The 24,174-nt window shown below is 43.3% G+C and overlaps 1 protein-coding gene across 1 annotated transcript; it reads left to right on the top strand.

Annotated features, from left to right (window-relative positions):
- Nucleotides 1-1,640: 1,640 nt before the first annotated feature.
- EIF2S3 (eukaryotic translation initiation factor 2 subunit gamma) lies at nucleotides 1,641-22,832 on the top strand. Its single transcript, XM_075913296.1, has 12 exons — nucleotides 1,641-1,917; nucleotides 5,330-5,393; nucleotides 6,332-6,459; nucleotides 6,579-6,700; nucleotides 6,839-6,933; nucleotides 9,298-9,456; nucleotides 12,889-13,023; nucleotides 15,305-15,399; nucleotides 17,254-17,398; nucleotides 17,995-18,164; nucleotides 19,198-19,370; nucleotides 22,426-22,832. The coding sequence occupies exons 1-12, from the start codon at nucleotides 1,849-1,851 to the stop codon at nucleotides 22,487-22,489; spliced, it is 1,419 nt and encodes a 472-aa protein (XP_075769411.1). The 5' UTR covers nucleotides 1,641-1,848; the 3' UTR covers nucleotides 22,490-22,832.
- Nucleotides 22,833-24,174: the final 1,342 nt, after the last annotated feature.

The raw sequence follows: 24,174 nt of genomic DNA, 5'->3' as shown, positions 1-24,174 counted from the left end.
TTCATTTGCATCCCTCTCTCAAAAGAGGGTGCAAGTGTAGACATACCCTAACAGTGCGTCTACACTGCAGGGCTTAACTCAAAATAAGCAATGCAAATTGAGCTACGTCAATTGAATATCTTATTTCAAAAGCTTATTTCAAAATAAGGAGCATCCACACAGCACTTACTTCAAAATAGAGCACTCTTCCTCTGACTTCCCTTATTCCTCATACAATAAGGGTTACAGGAGTTAGAAAAGTCCTCCAGCTTGTCAGTATTTTCACACTACAGGCAGTCCCCGGGTTACGTACAAGATAGGGACTGTAGGTTTGTTCTTAAATTGAATCTGTATGTAAGTCGGAACTGGCATCCAGATTCAGCCGCTGAAAGCGCCGCGGGTCCAGCCGGGTCCTGCGCGGCTTTGCTCAGTGTCTCCCTGGTCTGCAGACCAGAGAGACGCTGAGCAAAGCGGCGCAGGACCCGGGGCCGGACCCGCGGCCGCTTCCAGATCAGCTGAACCAGGGAGACGCTGCAGAACCAGCTGCAGACCAGGGAGACGCTGAGCAAAGCTGCGCAGGACCCGGGGCCGGACCCGCGGTGCTTCCAGCTGATCTGGAAGCAGCCGCGGGTCCGGCCCGGGTCCTGCGCGGCTTTGCTCCCCGTCTCCCTGGTCTGCTGGCTCCCGCAGCAGACCAGGGAGACGGGGAGCAGCTTTTCTCGTCCCGGATCCGACGTAAGTCAGATGCGCGTAACTCGGGGACTGCCTGTATTTCAAAATAACTTGCCTACTGTATAGACGTAACTTGCCTACTGTATAGCCTACACAATAGACTATTAGTCTACACAGAATAGTGCTTGTTATTTCAAAATAGTGTTGTAGTATAGACGTATCCTTAGAGACAAGCTTAATAAAGTTGATGGGAGTGTGTATGGATTTTTTACACTCTTGACCCATATTGGGGTGCCCAACCCATTTTAGGCAAAGAGCCAGAGGAAAAAAGTTGAGCAAAAAAAAAAAAAAAAAAAGCTCAGGGAACTGGGGGCCATTTCTAGGGGTGGCTTTGCGAGTCACGGGAGAGGCTTCGCGAGCTGCACTTTAAAGGGGGGCGGGGAAGAGCCGCATGTGGCTCCTGAGCCACAGGTTGACCATGGCTGACCTATATAGTTGAATTGATCTAACTTGCTTGTGAAGACCAGGCCTAATGTCTACCCACCTGTCTGACATCCCACCAGGGTTGCTTAGAAGACTAAAAACGCGAACCCAACAGGCTCGAAAACCAGAAGACCACTATGTATATAGCCCACACAATTTATTATTATTTTAAACGATTTTTAAATTAGTCTAATGTTTTTGGAGGGAGAGAGGAACCCAACTTGTGAGCTTCAAATACACGGAGTTCAACTACACGGTCCCCCGGCCACCCCTTGGGGTGCAAAGCTGTCCCTAGGAGTCACGTTGCTCTCGGGACGCGCGTGGCAAGGCGCCACTTGGCCATCAATGCGCTTTCCCTAGCGCTCAGCTGAGGAGCTTGGGCTAGCGACGCCTGCGCACTGAGGCAGCGCACGCGCCCGGTCTGCGGCGTCTAGCGATCTCGCGACGCGCGCACGTGGGGCTGCTCGCTTTCCCGGCGCCGGTTGCATCACCCGGCTTCGGGGGCCTTCTCGGGGCTGCCCCGCCGCCCGCCTGCGCCACTACCGCGCCGATCCGCTCCTGCCGTGGTACAGCGAAGGGCCGAGCGGGCCGAGGCCGGGACCAGGAGCTTCCCGCGTAGCGCGCCGCGCCGAACTCGGAGCGGGCGGCGCTTCCAGCCCCCAGAGCGCCGGGCTCAGGCGGTCGCGCCCGGCTCCTCACTTCCTCTTGGGCAAGATGGCGGGGGACGAGGCGGGAGTGACTCTGGGGCAGCCGCACCTCTCCCGGCAGGACCTGGCCACCCTGGTGAGAGCCGGGCCCGCGGGTGCGGGGTCCTGTTCGCCGGGGGCAGGAGCGGGGCGGGGGGGTCCAGCGCGCGCTCTGGGAGCGGAGCTGCCGCCGCGAGGCCCGTCTGGGGGTGGGCGAGGAGCCGGCCCCGTGTCGCGCCGCCGGGGTGTGGGGCGGGGGCCGCGGGGGGGGGGGGGGTTATGCCACCGAATGGTGGGGGCGGCGCGGGGTGGGTGGATGAGGGGAGCGCGGATCCTGCGGCTGACGAATCATGGCGGTGGGGGTGGGGCTGGTAATAACATCGGAGGGGCGGTGGGGGTGGGGGGGGGAGTCAGCGCCCAGGCTGCCCGGGAGAAATCTGCAGTTTGGGGTGTTTGAGGCGTGATGCGAGGCCTGACGCCAGGGTTTAGTCGTGACAGAGCCCATCCGTAACGAGGAAGGCTGCATGGTGCTGAGAGCGCGTTTTGTCTTATGGGACCCTCGTCAGTGTCCGCACCTTTTTATCTTGCAACCTGTGTGTGCGAGTGGTGCTCTTAGTGCTGATTTGACAGTAGCAAGAGTGGAAGTCCTCTAACCCGCAGAAAATACAGTATTTAGTGATGATGAAAAGTTATCCTTTACCCTAATGTACTGGGGAAACTCATGGAGTCTGTTCAACCGTTTGGGACACCACTGAGGCCACCAAAATGAACAATTTTAGTCTAATTTCAATGTGGCAATCTGTCATATAGGTTGTAATAGAGACACACACAAATCTCCATACACTGGGTGTCCCTAATCTGGGAACACCCTTATTATGGAGGAGGAAGTGGCTCTGCATGCTACCACTGCTCTCCTGCTTCTCCCCCTCAGCTGGGGGAATGGCAGTGCAGGGATGCGTTTCCCTTGAGGCCTTTCCCCTCTGCTCCCATAGCATGGGCAGTGTGGTGCCTGGGAGTGTCAGGGAGCCTCACTTCTGTCCCCCTCATGTGCAGACCCCTCCCTGGCCTGGCAAATTCTTCAATCTGGCATACACTGTATCCCAGGTTAAAGAGGTTCAAATATATCAGAAGACCTTTCAATTGCTACCTATGTGGGCTTTAATTGAACTGGTGGTGTCCTTGTTTATTTCTTGAGCTAGTCTCCATTATATAATAGTCTTCAGTAGTTCATAAATTAATATTCATAAGATCTTTGGGGTAAGGACTCTTATGTTGTACAACATCCCAAGTATGCTTAATGTTAACAAATAATAAAATGCGAGTGTAGTCATGATTCTTTTGTGGGGGATCTTAAATTTTCCCCAGGCCTCGCTGATAATGCTCCTGTGAAGTGAAGAGAGATGATGTGTGTAGCTAGGAAGTCAGATTGGAAATATCTGAAATTTCAAGTCCTTTCCCAAATTTGTTTCATACTTGTATTCAGATTTATAAAGGGCTAGTTTAAGTCCAGTTCTAAGTGCCACTGTTGGCAAAATGTACACACATGCTTAACTTAATGTTCTGTGAATAGTCTCAATAACTACAAAATTTACCTCTCTTCAACTTGTCATCTTCCTGCACAGTGCCATCTGCAGGACACTTCCTACACTTAGAGACTGACTAATCATGGCAGGTTAAGTAAGCATGTGTTTCTTTGAACAGGCTCATTAAATGGACAAAATCTATTTTACAGTAAAGAAAAGAACTTACTAAATGGGTGGCTTCCTTTAAAACGTCATGAATAATCTCAGGCTCTTGTGCAACTGATGTTAAGTGTAAACTTATTTTCATACTCTACATAGAACTTTCCATACCTTCCCAAATAAACATCATTAGTGCCTGCGATGTGCAGTCCACATCAGCAGCCTTATATGTGAATGTATGTGTCCATTAGGGATGTTATCATGTAATCGTTTACACAATTAACTGATACATTTGGGTTTATCAGTTAATCCTTACTACTACATGCACACATAACACTCTTGCTGCCTCCGTATCGGAGGTGGCGGGGGAGAAGAGGAGCCAGCTTCAGCACGTGCTGGCTCCTGTGTAGCTGCCTGCCACTTCTCCCACGGAGGCAGCAGTGCAGGGAGGCAGCAAGCGGGAGCTGACATGTACGAGTAGCCAGCTTTTAAAATGCCTCTCTGTGCATGCCACCTCCCATGGAGCCCCTTGTCTCCCTTCCCTCTTGCTACCTCCCAGAGAGGCAGCAGTGCAGAGGGTGGAGGGCAGACAGTACATACAGGAAGCCAGCTACCTGCATGTACCGATTCTACAGAGCCTCCTCCTGCCTGTGTATCAGAGGACAGTATTCACAGGGGAGAAAGTACTCACAGGGTCTACGTCTACACTGGCATGATTTTCCGAAAATGCTTTTAACGGAAAAGTTTTCCGTTAAAAGCATTTTTGGAAAAGCACGTCTAGATTGGCAGGATGCTCTTCCGCAAAAGCACTTTTTGCGGAAAAGCGTGCGTGGCCAATCTAGACGCGGTTTTCTGCAAAAAAGCCCCAATCGCCATTTTCGTGATCGGGGCTTTTTTGCAGAAAACACTACTGTGCTGTCTACACTGGCCCTTTTGCGCAAAAGTCTTTCGGAAAAAGACTTTTGCCTGAACAGGAGCAGCATAGTATTTCCGGAAAAGCACTGACGATCTTACATGAGATCGTCAGTGCTTTTCCGGAAATTCAAGCGGCCAGTGTAGACAACTGGCAAATTTTTCCACAAAAGCAGATGATTTTGCGGAAAAATTTGCCAGTCTAGACACAGCCAGGGAGAAAGCTGGCTTCCTCAAGCACTGGCTCCCACCTGCTTCTACCTGCACATCCCACTAACGTACAAACAGAGGCTTCAATCCTGCATTGACATTGGCTCATACAGAGCTCTGTTGACTTGAGTAGGGCTCTGGATGGCTACAAGAGTACACTAGGAGGTCCAAGGATTCACCCCCATGGAACATGGTATAAGATCAGGACCTCATGAGTTATGAATAGTTTCAAAGGTAAAATAAGAGGACACTCATATAGATGCCAGCACTTTCATGATATAATTCATATATATTGCAAAGCTATATATGTTTTTTTGGACCGTATAAGCATTCTATAAGATAGGACATTTTTGGATGACAAAACTTGTCTATGCTACATCAGATGGGAATAAGCAGATTGAGGAAAAACTGCTATTTTAAACAATCCACATTGGTTTGTTTTTTCTTGTAGACTAAAAGTTTGCTTGCTAATTTTGTCCTCTTCAATTTGTATATGCTGGGTAGCATATATTTACCCTTTTTTGAAGTTTCTTCCTTTCACCCTTTTAAAAAAAGGGGAGGGGAATCCCTAATATTATGAATTCTTAGAGATATTATAAATACTTTAAACAGAATAATTACTAGATAAATGTTGTGTCTGCCTTTTGGGCAGTCTCTGAACACTTAGGTGTGTTGAAAATAAATTATGAAATCTGTTCTATGTAGAATGTTTCCAAGCTCACGCCTCTTTCGCCAGAAGTCATCAGCCGACAAGCTACAATTAACATAGGTAAGAAAAGTAAAGTTGATCACAAATATTAGTATAACGCATACCTACTGTTGTGCATAGACCTGGAAAGTTTTAATTAAAAATTCTACTCAGGAAAATCCAAACAGAAAAACTGTTTTAATAAAACAGAAAATTAATAAACACTTGTATTGACATTTATTTTTATAAAAATGATCATTAGGCCTACACTAATAGGCAGTGTTCTTTTAAATATGAGTGTTAACAGCCTGCCAAAGGAAACCTGTCAAGTTCTTACATTGAAGGAAGGCCACTACAGAACAAGGTGACTAAGGCAGTATAAGATCTTGGGAATGACATTTTTTAGTTAAAGCGGAGGTGGCATTTTGTTGGGGGTTTTGGTAGGAGTGCTCTTAAGTGAAAGGTGTTTTGCCTGAGTAAAGTCCTGATCTTGAAATGATCTCCATGTGAATGTACAGCTCTGTCCACACAGCTCATTTCAAGATCAGTAGGTTACTGTGTTAAGTTGCTGTAAAAAGCTAGTTAAGAGATCTGTACATGCTTACAATAGAAGCTCTGGACTCATAGGATCCAAAGGTTTGCAGATAGAGCCCTGCAGATCTGCGGTTATCCACTTTACATCCACGAATATCCGCATCCACAGATGTGTATGCAGATATCCATGACTAATTTTTGCAGATACGAATGCGGATACAGATTTTGTACCCAGAACCCTGCAAATATGCGGATATCTGTGGGTATTCACATCTGTGGATGTGGATGCTAATATCCACAGCTCGTTTTTGTGCATACAGATGCGGATATGGATACAAATTTTATACCCTGCAGGGCTATGCTTACAAGCGTCCTGTGCAAACTGCAAACCTTGATGTTGAAAGATTGACAATTCTCTGTGTGTTATTTGTAGAAGAATGTTGCACAAACTGTGCGTTGATTAATTTTTGCTTTTTAAAATGTAGGCACAATTGGTCATGTGGCCCATGGAAAGTCAACGGTAGTAAAAGCTATTTCTGGAGTTCACACTGTTAGATTCAAAAATGAACTGGAAAGAAATATCACTATCAAGCTGGGTTATGCCAACGCTAAGGTTAGTCGTCATTACTATGAAACTAAATGTACAGTACCTAGTTTGTCTGTTCTGTGTGAAAGTACTTATTTGACCACTGTTGGGTTAAGCCTCTTTTCCACCTTTTTTTATACTTACAGATCTACAAACTTGATGACCCCAGTTGCTCCCGACCAGAGTGTTATCGGTCCTGTGGAAGTAATACGCCAGATGAGTTCACTACAGACATTCCTGGGACCAAAGGGAATTTTAAACTAGTCAGGTGACTGATCTAATTGTTCTAATTCAATTGTACAGTTTTTGTACATACTTTAATGGTGTGCTTACACATCATTTCATGCAAACCAGTCAGTTCAATTGGTGGTAACTGGCTTTTGTGTTTGCCATTCTTATGCAATAGACACGTCTCTTTTGTCGATTGTCCGGGCCATGATATCTTGATGGCTACTATGCTGAACGGTGCGGCAGTCATGGATGCAGCGCTACTTTTGATAGGTAAAATTTGGGCATAGAATTTGAGCTTCATGTTGTATTATGTTATAAATAACTTAATATTGAAAATAAAATACAAAAGGTAATGAGGACCAGCTATTAGAAAAATTGTGATTGTCATTAAATCTTGTGAAAAGCTGTTATGAAGAGAATATCGTACCATCTTAATAGATAGGTTTGAAATTGTGCAACAGAATTTTAGCACCTTCACTAGTTCAATAGCTGAAGCGATATTTAGCTATTGGTATGATGGCAAGCAAGTGGTGGGTTGAGATGAAATTTTGGGACTGTTCTTACTTGTATGATAAATCTAGATGCTTAGGCTTATTTGAGCAGGCTTTTCTCTCAGCTATTTTACCTGCCGTTGCTATTAGTATAAATATGTAGTATCAATGTCCAAGAGAGGAGGGGATAGGATGGGGTGAGGTGGGAAGTGATGATAAAACCATTGTGATGTGAACAGAATTAAAGGACTCCATCTGGGCCTGTCTTTCTGTTGAAAGATTGATTTAGGGAGAACTTACGCACCTGCTCTCAAATCAGATTAGTGTAACACCAAATAAATTCAACTGTGTATTATGATGTGGTTTTATCAGACATAATTATGTATTAATTAATTAGTCTTTCATCTATAGATCACCAAGACACTTGACAAAATAGAGTGTACAGACGCTTGACTGTCTTTTTACACAGTCTATAATAAGGATGTTAGATAATGTTTATTTTAGTGTAGCCGCAAAAAAGTTGCTAAAATACTCCCTAGAGGTGGGGACGTAGCCTGTGCGCTTCCAGCCCCACTCCCGGTGAGCCCCCTGCTGCTCCACACTGATACTGCTGATACAGAGGCAGCAGCAGCCCCTGTCCATGGGGGCCTGAACTCCCCACAGACAGCTCCCCGCTTCCCCCCTGTTGCCTCTGTATCAGCCTTTAAGCAGGGGCAGGAGGAGGCAGCTCTGTGTGAGCCAGTAATCATGGGGACCCAGCTTAAAAGCCAGCTCCTCACAGGCACCAGCAGTGTGTTCTCCTCTCCCCTCCTCCTCGCTGCCTCTGATAGAGAGGCAGGAAGGTGGGGGTTGTGAGTAGTCATTTGGATTAACCAGTAAGCCTAGGTTAAGAGGTTAAGTGACTTTCCCATGGTTATACAGCAAATTAATGGCAGAAGTAGATTGAATAAACAGGGTTCTGCTCTATCTAATTTGGACTAGGGATGTAAGTGAGGCAGCAAAGGGAGGGAGGAGTAAGCCAGTTCCCCCCCAGCACTGTCTCTGTGGTACTGCATCTTTCCCTTCCACCTCACCCGCACTTCTCACTCTGAAACAGCCTCTGTTCACAGCAGCCCGGGCTGGCTGCTGGGACACCTGTGGACGGGGGCTTCTGAACCCAGCGCAAACTGGAACTGAGCAAGCCTGGCTCGTTCCAGGTCCAGCAGTTGCCTCCACCCCAGCTCTGCAATTTAAATGTAGTAAGAGCCAGGCTGCCTGCTCACCTTTTAAACTGCAAAGCTGCAGTGGGGGGTAGTGTTAATCCTGCAGTATCGGATTGTGATGGTGGTAGAATTTCTAATGACTACACGATTAGCTGATTACTCGCTTCCTAACATCTCTGATTTGGACTGGGGCCAGATTGGATACTCAGAATTTCAGATGATCTGGAGAATGGGAAAGTGCACTGTCGTAATACCCTCTAGTGGCCACACAAGAGATTGCTTGCTTCTAGACCTGTGCGCCCTAGTTGTTTGGTTAATTTAGAAAGCCGAATAATGGAGGATTGGATAAAGGGGCCTCTACTGTATATTTTTTTTAGAACGTACTCAAACTTGCATCTGTGTTTGTAACAAACTGCCAGATGAAACTGCCCAGTGTCAAACTACACGCAACTGAAATGTAAAGTTGAGATCTAAATTTAAACATAGTTCTCAGTCACCACTTCTGAAAAAAACCTGAATGGATAGATATCTAGACACCCCTGAACGCCAATGTGCTAATACTTTCAAACCAAAGGGATAGGAAAGGTAATGGCTAGTTGTCAGAGCCCTCCACTAATGCCTTCCCCAATATTAATAGATCAAATCCCCAGTGAGTTTTAATATTGTAACAGCATGTTGGGGGGAATGTGACTACCTAGGGAGTAGAACCCAAACAATATTAATAACTTTAATAGTGCTTCCTGAATTTTTGGCTTATCGTTAAAGTTTATGGTTTTTGGCATTTGTCTTTATGCATTTAGTGCATGCTCTTCATTAAACAATTAAAAAAATTAGCAAGTAATTTTTTTAAAGCACACAATGAGGTGGTAGATGCTCTCAGTTGAAGGTTTTATGTATTTTTATTAAACTGTACATAATCACTTTTTCCCCTCCCTTTCTAGCTGGTAATGAGTCATGTCCTCAGCCCCAGACCTCTGAACATCTAGCTGCTATAGAAATAATGAAATTGAAACACATTCTAATTCTACAGAATAAGATTGACTTGGTAAAGGAGAGCCAGGCCAAAGAACAGTATGAACAGATTCTTGCCTTTGTACAAGGTAAGTTTTCAGAAACAGAAATACAGTCTTTGCTAGCAGGTCTATGTAACTTTTTCAACCTGGGGGTTAAAATATTTCATGACAGACTATTTGGCTAGGACAACCTGACTTCCAGTTAGAGAATTAGCAGATGAGTCAGGCTTTTGTAGCTTTTTAAAATATAATGTAGTGTTGTTTAGTTATTTCAAAAAGATTTGTCTTTCAGATTTAGTAGCATTATATTTTGTTTCCACAGTGCTACAATGAGTGGATTTTAAGAATTGTTCCTAGATACATACAGATTGGGGGACCCTCCTCACTGGGTATAAAATGGCTTGACTTGTACCTGAATGACCTAAACACTAGGCTAGAGAGTCTGTCTGTCTCTTTCTGAATATATAATAATTAAACAGCTCCAGGATCAGGCAGAGCAAGGACTTAAACTTTAGTCTTCCGTATCCCAGTTAAGTGCTCCCACCAATTGTTTTTTTGCGAGCTCTAGTCATCAGTACCCCTTCTCATTACTGCGGATGCTTTTCCTGTTGATAGGCACTTATTTCCACTCTCACTACCTCAACCAGTAGGCACCTTGAATTCTAGCCAGTCCTTAGTTCTTCCCCATATATTCTTTCTCGCAGATTTCCTTGGGTTTCCCTTTACACATAGTCCATTTAGTGCCAAATGACTTGTCAGAGTTCGGCTACTCTTCCACTCAAGGCCCACCAAGCTCAAACTATATATCTTAGGGATTTGTACTGCTACCTATCACTGTAATACCTGAACCAATAGCAATAGCTAAGGCAAGATCTATTCTAGACATGAAAGGTTGGCTTAAGGCACGCAATTCCAGCTACGTTAATAACATAGCTGGAGTTGATGTACCTTAAGCCGAACTTCGCACCGTCTCCACAGTAGGACGTAGACAGGAGTAAATGTTCCCGTTGACTTCCCTTGTGAATTGAGAAGTACTGGCACTAACTGAGGGCACCCACTAAATCTTTACTAGACCCACTAAATCAAATACCAGGAGATTGATCTCTGGCGCAGTAAGTATAGACATGATCTGAGTCTCTAGTGAACTTCACGGTCTCTGGCTTATCCTCACTTTTGTAAACCCCACCTTATTCCCATGCATCTTCTCAATACTGTGGGCTTCCTATCATGCTGTTGCTGTGGCACACTGGGACCAAGACAGCAGGTGTAAGGGAGTCTTCTCAGGTGTAGAAACCTGGGTTCAGGAATATTGGACTTTCACCCCATGTGCCTTGGACCCAAACTCCACGTGCCCCTGCAAACTGCCCTATCCCTCTGCTTTCCTAATACCCCTTCTTATTTTTATTTCCCATCTCCCCAGAGTCTTTCCCACTTTGCCTTGCTCCCTGGCACAGCAGGGGTATATGCAAAGCCCAGCTGTAGAAGCAGGCTAACAGAATCAGAAAATGGATGTGATTGACAGGTCTGAGAAGTCCTGTTATATAACCTTTGCGTAGCTCAGAATTGTTGGCTTGCGTAAGAGAGACAACTTCTCATGTATTTAAAATTTCATAAGTGGCCTAAGTCTAAGGTACTTTTGTGGGAATTTTGAAATTAGTGGAAACTGAAGTTAGAGAAACAAACAAATGTGATTAAGCCAGGAAGAAACTTCAATAAAGGAGGAATTTTTAAATCTTTTTCAAATGTAATATTTCATTAAAAACTGTAGAACATACATTGGTCTGAGGAATTATTGTGCCAGATTTGAAAGTTAAATTAAATTCATAAAGTATGAATAAAGCATTTTAGTCTGTCTTTAAATGCAAATCTCATTGCAATCTTAACTATGTAATCACTACTGATGCATCAAATACTTTCAATCTTTCATTCTCTTTAGGCTATCTCAGTTTTTTCCTGTCATTGCGTCTTCGTGTTGTCTGCTCTGTTTCCTCTCACTTTTCACAACCCTCATCCAGATATAGATGCCACATTTCGGTTACAATGCAGTTTGGCCACATTGTAGAATTTAAAACCTGAGGCTTGTACACACTAGTGCTTACTTCAGTATAACTTTAGTTGCTCAAGGGTGTGGAAAAGCTACCACCAAGCAACACAAGTTACACTGACCTAAGCACCAGTGTAGAAAGTACTGTCAGCAGGAGAAGGTCTCTGGCCAGTATAACTACCACCACTTGGAGAGCTGGAATAATTATGCTGATAGGAAAGCTCTTTCCCTTTGGTATAAAGTGTGCACACTAGCTGCACTGTTGTATTGACTCTAGTTTAGACTAGCCCTTATAGTCTAGTTGGCAAGGGGCTAAGATCTTAAGTCCAAATCTGTTTTCTCAAAGGGTCTGCTTTGTACCTCTTTGTGGTAACTGCCTGTTCGTTACATGCATAAACAACTTTATTTCTCCCATTCAGTACATACGCTGTTCATCTCCGGTTAAGGGGTTGAAACTAGGGCTGTCGATTTATTTGTGTTAGCGCCTGCAATTAACATAGGACAGGATTAACGCGTTAATTACAAGCGTTAATGCTGCCCTGCCCCTTTGAAGTGCCACTCCGGTAGTTCAGAAGGGCAGTGGAATGTGGAGCCGGCGATAATTTGGAGTCCCCAGCTGACCCTGGGGTCCCACAGTGCTGCCCCTTGGAAACCTAGTGCAGCCTTTCCAAGGGGAAGCGCTGCACTGAGTCTGGGTCAGCTGGGGAGCCCAGTTGATCCTGGGCTTCTGCGGTGCTGCCCCTTTGAAACGTCGCTGCAGCGTTTCGAATGGGCAGCACATGCAATTAATCGTGATTAATTTTTTTAATCACTTGATAGCCCTAGTTGAAACTCATGTCATACCACTTCTGATCATCAAACGAGAAGCCGAGAAAAATGCTGTCTCCAAAGCTGACTTGGAGAACAAACTATATAGGCCTCCCATTTAAAATACACAGAATTACACATAGGCAATGTACATGCCATATTGTACTACCTTGGAGAGTAAAAAATAGAAAAAATGGTGACCCTGACTCTTGTCATTTTTATGGACTTTTATGTTTTGGACAAATATATAGAAATTGTCCCTGAAATTTCATTTGCGATTGTAATATGGAATGACCACTCATACAGTTTGGTATATGCTACCATAAAACCTGATGTAAAACTACAGATTGAACCTCTCTAGTCCAGAACTCTTTGGTCTGGAAACATCAATCCAGAATGAATTGAGTTAGCCGGATGTCCACTGTTTTGGGGTGTGGCTGAGTTTCCCACAGTCCCATATAGTTTGTTTACAGACACCAGTCCTAGCTCTGTGTTCAGTGCTGTTAGCTCTAATTTACCCCTAAATGTCCTGTAACAGCCTAATAAGCAGTGGAAGTGTTGGTAATGCTGCCTCACATGGTCCAGAAAATTCTCTGGTTCACAACAGGTCAGGTCCCAAGGGTGCCAGACTAAAGAGATTCAACCTGTATTTATTTATTTTTCTGTAGGTACAGTTGCAGAAGGAGCTCCTATTATTCCAATCTCAGCACAGCTGAAATACAACATTGAGGTGGTTTGTGAGTATATAGTAAAGAAAATTCCAGTCCCATTGCGAGACTTCACATCAGAACCAAGGCTTATTGGTATGTAAATGTTTAAAGTTCACCTGTACATTTAAGCATCCTTTCATTACAATGCTGTTATTGGGGGAATGCTCTAAAGAATGTACGAAGAATGTTTAGCACAGTTTCAATTTCAAGCTTCTCTCTTTCTTAAACCAGTTCATTTATGTAATTATATTTTATTTGGGCATTTTAAATGTGGATATAATGTGGAAACAGCAGTGAAAATGAGGTATTTAGAAACAAGGTAGTTGAGGTAATCTCTTTTGAAGAACTTTAGTCTCTTACATTCCTAACTGGTCAACTATCCGATAATCTTCCCCTCCCCTCCTTGCTGCCCCTTACAGAGAGAGGCAGCAAGGGAGGGAAGAGCGGGAGCTGGCTCAAAAGCCGGTTTCCCCCCAGCACTGTCCGTGCAGGGGGCAGGAACTGGCGTGAGTGGAGACTGAAGCAGTCTCTGCTCACGCCACTGCTGCTGTGATGCTGCTTCTGCAATGTACAAGAGCTCCACTGGGGCTCTTGCATCGCCTCAGCCTTTGAAATGTACAAGAGCCCTAATGGGGCTCTTGAACAGTTCAAAAGTGGAAGCCCCACAGAGCACACTCTTATCCCGGCAGGGCTTTTGCTACAGTTCAAAGACGGAGGCGCCCTTATAGACTAATCAAATAGTCAATGGAAATCCCATTGACTATTCAATTAGTTAGTCTAAATTTAACACCCTTAACTTCAGTTCATGGAAGATATAAACTTTCAAGCTCTGTACAGTGCTCTTCAGGCTGGGGAAGGAAGCAGTAATTTTTTTAAAATCAGGTTTGCTCTTCATACATTTGATTATTCTGTTAAGCACTGACAAACTTGTGGTGTCTGAAAATTGAGCTGTATTCTGTTGCAGTGTTAACTCTTGAAAATAAACAGGTATACTTGAAGGCCACAAGAAGTGGGATAAGTTGGCATCCATTTTTTCCAGTCTGTTTTCTAAGTGGCACACTTCAATATTATGTCATGTCACTTGGGCATAAATGTTTAAGTACTGGGTTTTGTTCATGTCTAGAACATCTTCCTATTCAGTTCATCCATTTTAGCTGTCTTTTACATGAAATACTGAAATCTAGAGTCTGTATAGATATGGAACTTCAAGTCAGTCTGTTAGAAATCATGCTAAAAACAACAGTCGTTGTCTTTTACAAGTCTCTAAGTGTTCAGCATTTTTAAAAGGATCTGATAGAATACAGTTCCTGGAAAAAAAATCTGGATTAAACCAGGCAAGTATGTAATAGAAAACATTTAGAAAAGAGTTTTCCTGCTGAAGTCAGCGGCAAAACTCCTATATCAATGGGACTGTGTTTAGATTTTTAATTTAAAGCATGCATTTCTTCCATTACTTTTACTTAAACTGTAAGCGTGCAGGAATTTAAATATTGTCCTTTCACTTCTGAACACTATAAATTGTAGCATAGTGCTTATAGACTACTACAGAGGTGGCCAACACATTAAATGAAGAGAGCCAAAACAATCACAGAAAAATGTGAAGAGCCACACCAGAATTGAGCCAAAAAAAAAGAAGAGCCCCCCCACCAGCTAGAGTTGAGCGCGCTCCTCCTTCTCAAAGAAAAGACTGCTGCCCCACGGGTTAGGCTTTTTGGCCACATCAGACTCCCGCCGGCTGCTGCCATCTTGCCACACCAGAGTGCTCCCCTGCACCTGGTGAGCACAGGGAACCAGGGGCTGTTTGTAGGAACACATGGGGCTGCTTCGCGAGCCTCACTTTCAGGGGTGAAGAGCTGCGGGTTGGCCACCTCTGGAATACTACTTTTGCTTTATTTTGTTTGTAATGCTTTCTTAGAAACTTGCAAATAATATTTCTCTGGTTTAATCTTCTTCCACTTGGTGAATAGTTTGCTTTCCAGTAACGTTGGATGTATCATTATTTCCTCCCTTATGCACTGATATTTCTAATAATTATATGGCGCAGGGAATAATCTTTAAATATGAATTAGTTTGAGAAATGTGTCTGACAACTAAATTAATTACAATTGTATTTAAAGTACAGTAGATATTCCTTGACAGGATGTGTTAACATATTTTGGGTGTAACCAGTTTAACTTGACCCATACTTCATGTAGTGTTAATCTGTATAATTGCATATAACAGATTGAATAGCATGGTGAATACAGGGCAGAATATTCATCATTATTTGATGCAAGTAGATTTAAAAAATAGACAAGAATTGTAAACATCATATCAAGTATCACTAGTTAAGCATATGTATATCTTTATAATGGTGTTTGTTTTTTCTTTTCAGTAATTAGATCTTTTGACGTCAACAAGCCTGGATGTGAAGTAGATGATCTTAAGGGAGGTGTAGCTGGTGGTAGTATTCTAAAAGGTGTATTAAAGGTAACAGTTACTCCTCCCCCCTGCTTTCCGCCAAACTCCTCATTATAGTAATAATCATATAGGTCGGGGTGGCCAACCCACAGCTCACGATCCCCATGTGGCTCTTCACCCCTGAAAGTGTGGCTCGCTAAGCCGCCCCATGCGCCCCTACAGACGGCTCCCAGCTCCTCACTAGGCGCAGGGGAGCCGTGCGGCACAGCAAAATGGCATTGGCAAGATGGTGTTGGCTGGCGGGAGCCTGATGTGGGGAGCTCTTTTTTTGCTCAACAATTTTGGTGCAGCTCTTCGCATTTTTTCGGCCGCTGTTTCAGCTTTCTTTGTTTAATAGGTTGGCCACCCCTGGTATAGGTGCATAATAGGTCATGGACAATACAAAGCAACTTAAAGGTATATAGTGGTTTAAAAAAAAAAAAATTAAAAATAACTTCAAGTACTTCCTGCTCCTAAGTTGCCCTGACTTTGGTTGTGGTTTCACCAAGGGTGTAGCTACAGGTGGCCTTTAGTGGGCTGTGGCCACCCATTTAGTATCCTGGCCCACCCAAATCAGGACTAGAGCTCCCCCAACCCACAGGCTGGGATTCTTGACCCTGGCTGTGTGTCCATCAGCCTGACCACATCGCTTTCCCCACCAGTGCCATGCACTGCTGCTCCCAAGACTTTTCCCAGAGGGACATGGAGTCTGGGGCAATCCCCTCTGCTGCAGGCCCTCACTCCCCCCCATCCTGAATCCACCCCCTTGCCCGAAGTCTTCTCCCCTGAGCACCTCGAGCCTGGGGATTACCTGGGGGTTCAGAGGTTGCCCTATCCCCCAATTCACCACTGTAGCCCCAGCGCTAGCCCCACTCAGCCTTGTTCCCTCTGGCTAGGGTCCCTGATCCTTCCTGCCCTCTCTGGGCCCTCCATCCCTTCCTCCTCTGCCCCCTATCATTGCCTACCCTCCTGAAAGTTGGGTCCACTCACTTTTCCTGTCCTAGCTAAACCACTGGGTTTTACAGTCCTGTTCTAAAATGTTTTCCTTTTGCCTTGTTGCTATTTGGAAGCTGAAGCAATGACACTGACCATGCCCAATGCCTCTCCTCCTCCCCCCCAAAAAAAGTTTTCTATCTCTGTTATAGTTAACATGCCTAGTTTTTTTACTAGTAATATATTTTTTTAAATTGACACAAGAGATTTTTTTTTCAGAGTTGATATCTAAGCCTTACAATGAATATGAGGGTGCAGTTTCTCCATCTTGCATGTGCATACTTGTTTAGTAAATTATTTAAAAAGGTGGAGTTAGAGAGGTGCTGATAAATCTAAATGAAGATAAGGAGTGTGTGTTAGCTATGCACTCAATCTCCACATTAAAAGTACGCATGATTGAATGCTCTGCTTTGGCATGGAGTACTATCAACAAAACAAGTTTTCAGGTCTCTTCTGTATATTAAAAATAACATCCGTATTCCTTGATTATTAAGCTGGAAAACTAAAATGATAAAGTTCATACACCTCTTACACAATTTCTTAGTTGCTCTGTTTTTTTGGTACACTAGTTCAGTGACCTAAGTGTTTCGGATTGCAAGAAAACATTTTAAATTTAAAATAAATTAGTTTTAGGCCCAACATTTAAATTTTAAGTTGTCATCCTATTTAACATTTGAAGGGAGAATAGCTGCCTTTTTTTTACCTGGGTGTAACAGCTTTTTAAAAGTTGTGTTGATATTCCAGGTAGTACTTGTAATTGTATGATCCAACAGCCCACTGCTGTTAATATTCATGTGACTCTTGGAAAAATAACTCTTCTCTCTCACCACAGCTAGTTTTGTACTCTGGTAAAACAGAAATATCTGACCACCTTTTCTCCATTATACTTAGGTAGGCCAGGAACTTGAAGTCAGACCTGGTATTGTCTCCAAGGACAGTGAAGGAAAACTCATGTGCAAGCCAATCTTTTCCAAAATTGTATCACTTTTTGCAGAACATAATGATTTACAGTATGCTGCTCCAGGAGGCCTAATTGGTAAGAGTGTTTGTTTAATGAAGACATTTTTCTCCTCTTGCTAATTTTTTGAAAACTTGGAGAGTTTCTGATAACAGTACGTTTCCTAAAAAGAGGGGAAAAATTAAAAAAAATATTAAAATGTACATTAAATCCTAATGTGTGATTCCCACAACAGTTGTGTACTTTTATTTATATATATATGTATGTAATATGTCTTTTTATATTATATATATAAAAATAAATAAAATGTAATTACATATATATGTATGTAATGAAGCTTTATAAAATAGTGCCAAACAGTGTACAATTTAGCTATTTATCTAAATTACATTGGTTGAGCTTCATCAAACTCTGTTGTCTGTGCTGCCACCAGCATGATGAATCCTGGGACACTATATTAGAGCTGGTTAGAATTATGCTGTTAAATAGTATACACAAGGTAGTTCAGTTCCTAATGTTCTTAACGTCCATCTTCAGCTGGGAAATGGGGTTGTTCAGTATGTTGCTAAGAATAATGGTTAATTGCATGTATAGGTCTCCTTTAAATATATTTGCATGTAAATTTGATATTTAATTTTCAATTATTCCTCAGAAGTTATCTTGTTCTCTAATAGGTGTGGGCACTAAAATTGACCCAACTTTATGTCGGGCTGATCGAATGGTGGGACAGGTTCTTGGTGCAGTTGGAGCACTCCCTGAAATATTCACAGAGCTAGAAATTTCCTATTTCTTGCTTAGGCGACTGCTAGGTGTGCGCACTGAGGGAGACAAGAAAGCTGCAAAGGTTAGTCTATTTCTACCTATTTTAAAACTGGGGAAGGGGAACCTTTCTTCAGTCAGGAGTCCCTGACCTAGGAATGTTAAATTCATCTACTAATTTCTATCAACTAATTGATTAGTGGATAAGGGGGTGGGGCACTTGCCATCCCCTCTGTGCCTCTGCCATTTAAAAGGCAGAGGTGCAACAGGGAACCTGGGGCAAGCGAGGACTGAAGCAGCCCTGTGTGGCTCTTACTACATTTAAAAGGCAGAGGCGCAGCAGTTGGGACCTGGTGCAAGTGCTTCAGTCCTTGTGCCATTTTCCCCTACTGGACCTCTGCCTTCCCTGCTCTCCTGCAGAAATGGTGCTGGGGGGGACCAGCTCCTGCTCTCTCTCCCCCTCTTCTCCCTTCCTCCCTCCTCCCCCCCGCCCCTTGCTGCCTCCAGTACAGAGGTGGCAGTGGGGGGAGAACAACTAGTTGAGTAGTGACTCAACTAGCTGATAAGCCTGTGCTTATCAGGTAGTTGAGTAGTTGCTTACATCCTTACCCTGACTCACAGAAAAAGCAGGTGAGGGCCCACGAACGAGTGAGAACTCTCTCTTCTCTTCCCTCCCCCCACCCCCCAAATAAACTCTCACTGACCTGTTCCCCACTATCACAACTTGAGGTGCTGGATCTCCCCTTGGGGGAAAGGGGGGTCACCAAATCTCGGATCTTCTCCCGGCAGCGGGGTGAAGGTGGTGTTCGTGCTTCAGCCCCTTAGCAAGTCTTTGAGCATTGGCGCCCCTCCATGGGGCTGGAGTGCAAGTGTCGGTTTGTTCTGCTGTTGGAGGAATCCCTGAGCCTCAGCCCCTTGTGGGACATAGTGCTTGACATTTTGATATTTGCCTTCCTTTCTGTTGGTATTTTTCTTTGGTAATCAGGCAGTAGCAGTGAGAGAACATGTTTTTTGTTTTTTTTTCTCGTTTAAAGTATTATCTGCAAAACGCTATTAACATCTTAAGCTACTTACATATTTAAAATAAAATTTACAGAATTTTTTATATCTTGCTTTAGGTGCAAAAACTATCCAAGAATGAAGTTCTAATGGTAAATATAGGATCCTTGTCTACTGGAGGAAGAGTTAGCGCAGTGAAGGCTGATTTGGGCAAGATAGTGCTGACTAACCCCGTGTGCACAGAAGTAGGAGAAAAAATTGCCCTTAGTAGAAGAGTTGAGAAACACTGGCGGTAAGTTCGCAATATAATGACAAAATAACCCTTGATGCTACTGTGTTGCACTGATACCAATACTGTCCGTCTCTGCTGTAGAATTCATTTTTATTCCTGTAAATTCTCAAAGCACCTAGTCACAATTTCTATGGGACACCACTTTTTTTCAAAAATGTTAAGGGGAGTAAGAAAAATTCAGTACTTCATAGACTGTGTGTTGCTTAATGTTAAGCTCAAACTTTCGGATGCTGTGAATTGTGACTTGATGTCATACTACAGTAATACTAACAGCGGGGACTCTTAACCCAGTGATGCCAAAGACCAAATTAAAGTTAAGGATACAGTACCTTGTAAGACTGGGTCTGTCTTAAAGCAGTAATTCTCAGTCTGCTGATGTGGGCTCAGCAGTTTCAGCTGCCTGTGACTACTACTGCCACTTCGCAAAGTGTGTGTGGTGGACAGGACAAGGAAACAAAGAGACACTGACTTCTTCCAAGGAACTTTTTCTCTGGAGGTATCAATTTTATTGGCCATCACAGATAAGAATAATATGGCTGGTGGGGCACCAAAAGCATCCTGTAATAGGATCCCAGGAATTGGGGAGCTATATGTCTGATGGGTCTTAGTTAAGCTTATTGCCTGGCTTCTCTTCAAGCAACTGGCCTCCTAGAATGTATATTCTGTGATCCCATCTATTATATATATTTGAGAGAGTTAGTGAGCAAGCGAGCTAGTCTGTCCACCCATCTGTTTGTTCAAGAACTCCTCCAAAATGGTAAGCGCTAGGACCACCAAACGTAGCATACAGCTCCTTATCATAAGAAGCATGGTAAGGGTTTGGTTGAGTGGAGGTGAAGCTCCCCTTCCCATGCGTATGCGAATGCATAAAACCATACAGAAAAGAGAGACAATCACCAGGCAGATGAAAGGGGCTCGCTGGGGGCATCCAGTCCCGAGTCTCCCTCCACATTCATATGGGAATATTGCTGGCTGTTGCCCCTTCATCTGGGAGCGAGGAGAAAATGCATAGTTTTCTCCATTCTTCAATCTGAGGAGAACAGGGGGCAGATGAACCTGAACCTGCCCCAGCTGGAGGACATGTATTCCTCCCTCAGCTATGCCCACTGTATCTGCAGTGGCAATGAAGAGGCACTTCTCACCTGGTCCCAAGCTGCTATGGTGAAAGAGAGCTGGCGTAGTTCTCTCTCCCTAGGGAAGCCTGCATGCTGAACCCCTCATCCCCAGCCCCACCCCAGAGCAATGACTCAAATGAAGGAAAACAAAAATTAAGGACCTGAGCAATGCTGGGTAAATATTTTAGTAAGAGAATAAAGCTAGCCTAGAAACACTGCAGTCCTGTCCCCTATATCTTCTGTGTAGACTTCCTATTGAAGGAAGTAGAATAAAGGTATGGTCACATACTTCCTGGTACTCATCTGGCTAGGGAATACTGGGCTTTGAACACCTGAGAAAGTCAGATAGTTTTCTGTATCCCTGTGGCTGGCAGCTACCCCTTTCTGTAATGGTCCCTGCAGGTGAGCTCCGCAGCAGGCAGAGATGGGAACCACATGCCTTCAGTAGAGAGGTAGCTAGTAGAGACTATTGAAGTAGCTACTAAGTAGTTAGCGGAGGAGCAAACACTTTCTAAGCAGACAAGAAAAGAATGTGCACCAAGATAGAAATAGAGGAAGCTGAAAGAGGGCTATGTGAGTAGAAGATAAGTAACATTTTCCAGCAATGAATTGTGAAATTTGTGGCTTGTTAGCCATTAGATTTTATATGCATTTGGTGCATCTTTCCTTTGTTTTTCTTCCCTCTGAAACAAAACTATTTCACCAAAATGCTCACAGATGTCGTCTTGTTGGTGCTGGCACTCTCAGGTGCCCTTTTACTAGAATTGTTTGTAGCATATTTTTTCATGTGTTGCCAACTGTACTGTAGTAGTAGGGGAAGGAGAAAAAACAACCAGGCAAGGAAGGAACTGAAAGAGGGAAGAAATAGAGGGGAGGGGTAAAGAACAAAGAAACTGGGTCGATCTAATTAGGAAGAAGAGAATGACACAGCTGGTATGGAGAAAGGGGAAGAGAACTCTGCCTCTGACATTCCCTTCAGGCTTTCTAGGGCAGTGAATGAGAGCACAGAGGGCGTGGCAGTTGGGATATAAAAGTAAAATCCTGTACAGCAAGAGACATGGGTCAAAACAAGGACAATGGACAAATAGGCATAATGCAGCAACCCCACACTAGGGACATATAGGGCCTGAGTATGGCTCTGCTATAACTGGGCTTCAGCCTACAACTGCTAGAAATGATGGATTAATTACTTCAATTCCATTTTTATCAGTTTTACTATTTTTCTGGGACTTATTTTGAAAGGTGTGAGAGCCTAGAGTTGTGGCAGACAAGTTCAGGATTAATATCCAATTCTTACATGGCTCCCTTCAAGGAGTTGAGAGAATCTTAAAGGCAGTTGCATCAATTATATGCATCACCTCTTGGCTGAAAATGTGATGTTGCAGTCTTTTTAAAAACTTTCTCTGCACCTTAAGCTAATGGAAAGAGTGGATTTTTAATAAAGCAGTGGGTGTGTAAAGGGAAGTGGAAGAGGGAAGATTTTGCATAACCTTGTACAAGTGGTATAAACTATGTGAGTGTCAGCTCAGTGTTCAGGTTACACTCTGAGAAATGCTGTGACCTCAAATATTTAACTGTTGTATTCCTTTAAGATGTTCTGATTTCCCTTTAAAAAATGCAAACCTTTATGCAGGCTGGAAAGCAAGCAAACTATCAACGTATTTTCACTTCAACTAGACAGTTATGGAAACGTAAAACCTTAGTGTGTGCTTATGTTTAATATCACATTTTTAAAAGACTCAGAGCTTAAACAGGACTTTTTCTTACTTGTGCTCTCTCCATTACTCTCCTCAATCCTATGCTTCCAGCAGCCAGTCTTTTAAGATTTTGCAGTGTCGGGGAGGGGAGGGGAAGTTCAGGAATATCAGAAACCTATGTGAGTATTCTGGATATTTTTAAACACAATTACAGGTAACTTCAACTTGTTTTTCATTTTGCAGTTTAATTGGCTGGGGTCAAATAAGAAGAGGAGTGACAATCAAGCCAACAATAGATGATGACTGAAAAATAAAATAAGAGCTTCATTTTGAGAGATGGGAATGCCTACTTCCATATATTTAGGGGGAGTACATTTTTTGAGTGAAATTTATCTCTCAGCTCCCATTGTCCCAGATATTTTACTGAAAAGTTACCCTCTTACTAAAATACTTGTCAGTATCCAATTAAAGGGTAAAAATTGGCATAGAGGTGGATCTAACTATCCACATTTTAGCAGAAACTAATTTTGTCTCATGCCATATCTAATTTATGTTAATTTGTTTGCAAAGATCTGTTGAATATCATTCAAGCCACCCCAATGTACAACACAAACCACAAAACCTGTTTTGAAATAAAATATTGCTTCTTATTTTTTCATTAATTCTTATCCTTTGATAGTGAAAGGCTGCAAAGATTGTTCAACCAGTACAAGAATTTACAAAGAAAATAAAATCTCCTTGAAGACCAATTCCCTGTTTCTACCCTGCACCTAGTTATGTTTGTCTAGCTTTTTATGGCAGACACTTTCTTAATGTGTCTTAATTCTTTCTTCGTGAATGGTGCTTTATTTTGTATTAGGCTGCTAACAGTGACTCATTAGTCCTGGAAGACAGAAATTCAAAGAAAGCTATATGTAGGTTGACACATGGAAGAATGAACTGCTTACCTCTTAACACAGTGATTTTCAACCATTTTTCATATGCGGACCCCTAAAAATTTTGAATGGAGGTGCAGACTCCTTTGGAAATTCAACCTGAAGTCTGTAGATCCCACCATTGAAGTCTTAGACTGAAAACTGACTGAACAGAATTCAATTAAAAATGTTGCACGTGCTTGGTAAGATGTTTGACACAGCATAATGACACCTAAGATAGTCTTTGGACCCCAGGGATCCATGAACAACAGGTTGAAAACCATTGTTCTAACTTATTTAACTATTAGAATAGGCTAGTTGATTAGGTAAGTATTTTATGTGGGTGAGCTGATATTAGAAATGCCTAGGAAGGGTGGTAGAAGTGGATGTTTGTTTAGAAAATATCAGGTTGATGCAGATACTGTTGTAAATATTAATTGAATGGTAAGTGTAAAATCACTTTCTCAATTAGCCTGTTGAATATTGACAAATTAAGAAGAAAGCACATTGTGTATTTCAGTTTAAAGTTGGTTAGTCTGATTCTTCGAGACACCAAACAGTTCTTACAACACTTCATCCATTTAGGTGGTATTGCTTTTCTTTATTTCAATTTCACTTGTGATATGTGATAAAGTGCATAATGGTAGGTGTAAGATTTCTATAATACAGTAAACACTTGTTAGCAGCATATGAGTGCCCTTATGCTATATTGCTCCCACATGACTATTGCTGTAATGGGGAATGTCTTCTATCCAAAGACATATTAAGAGTAACAGATGTTCTGGCAGGGGTGGGGCAGCAATGTTGTGTGGCAAGGAGTTGCGGGGTGGGGTTACCCAAAGCTTGGGGTAGTGGGCAGGGGAACTCTGTTTGGCAGGGCAGTTCTCAGCTGGCAGAACATCTGATTGAGCCTGGCTACCTGGGACTGGCTGAGATTGCTCCCACTGGCAGCTTCATGCTCTGCTGGCAAGAGATGGATGCCTGGTGCTGGTATCAGGGAAACCTACAGTGGAGGGGGAACAGATCAGTGCCTTCCCGGGGAGACTGAAGGCAGGGAGGCTGGTCTAACATGTCTAAA

This window comes from Pelodiscus sinensis, chromosome 1, assembly GCF_049634645.1.
Source record: "Pelodiscus sinensis isolate JC-2024 chromosome 1, ASM4963464v1, whole genome shotgun sequence".
NCBI lineage: Eukaryota > Metazoa > Chordata > Testudines > Trionychidae > Pelodiscus > Pelodiscus sinensis.
Note: the sequence above shows the minus strand (reverse complement) of the source record. Positions and strands in the feature narration are given on the sequence as shown.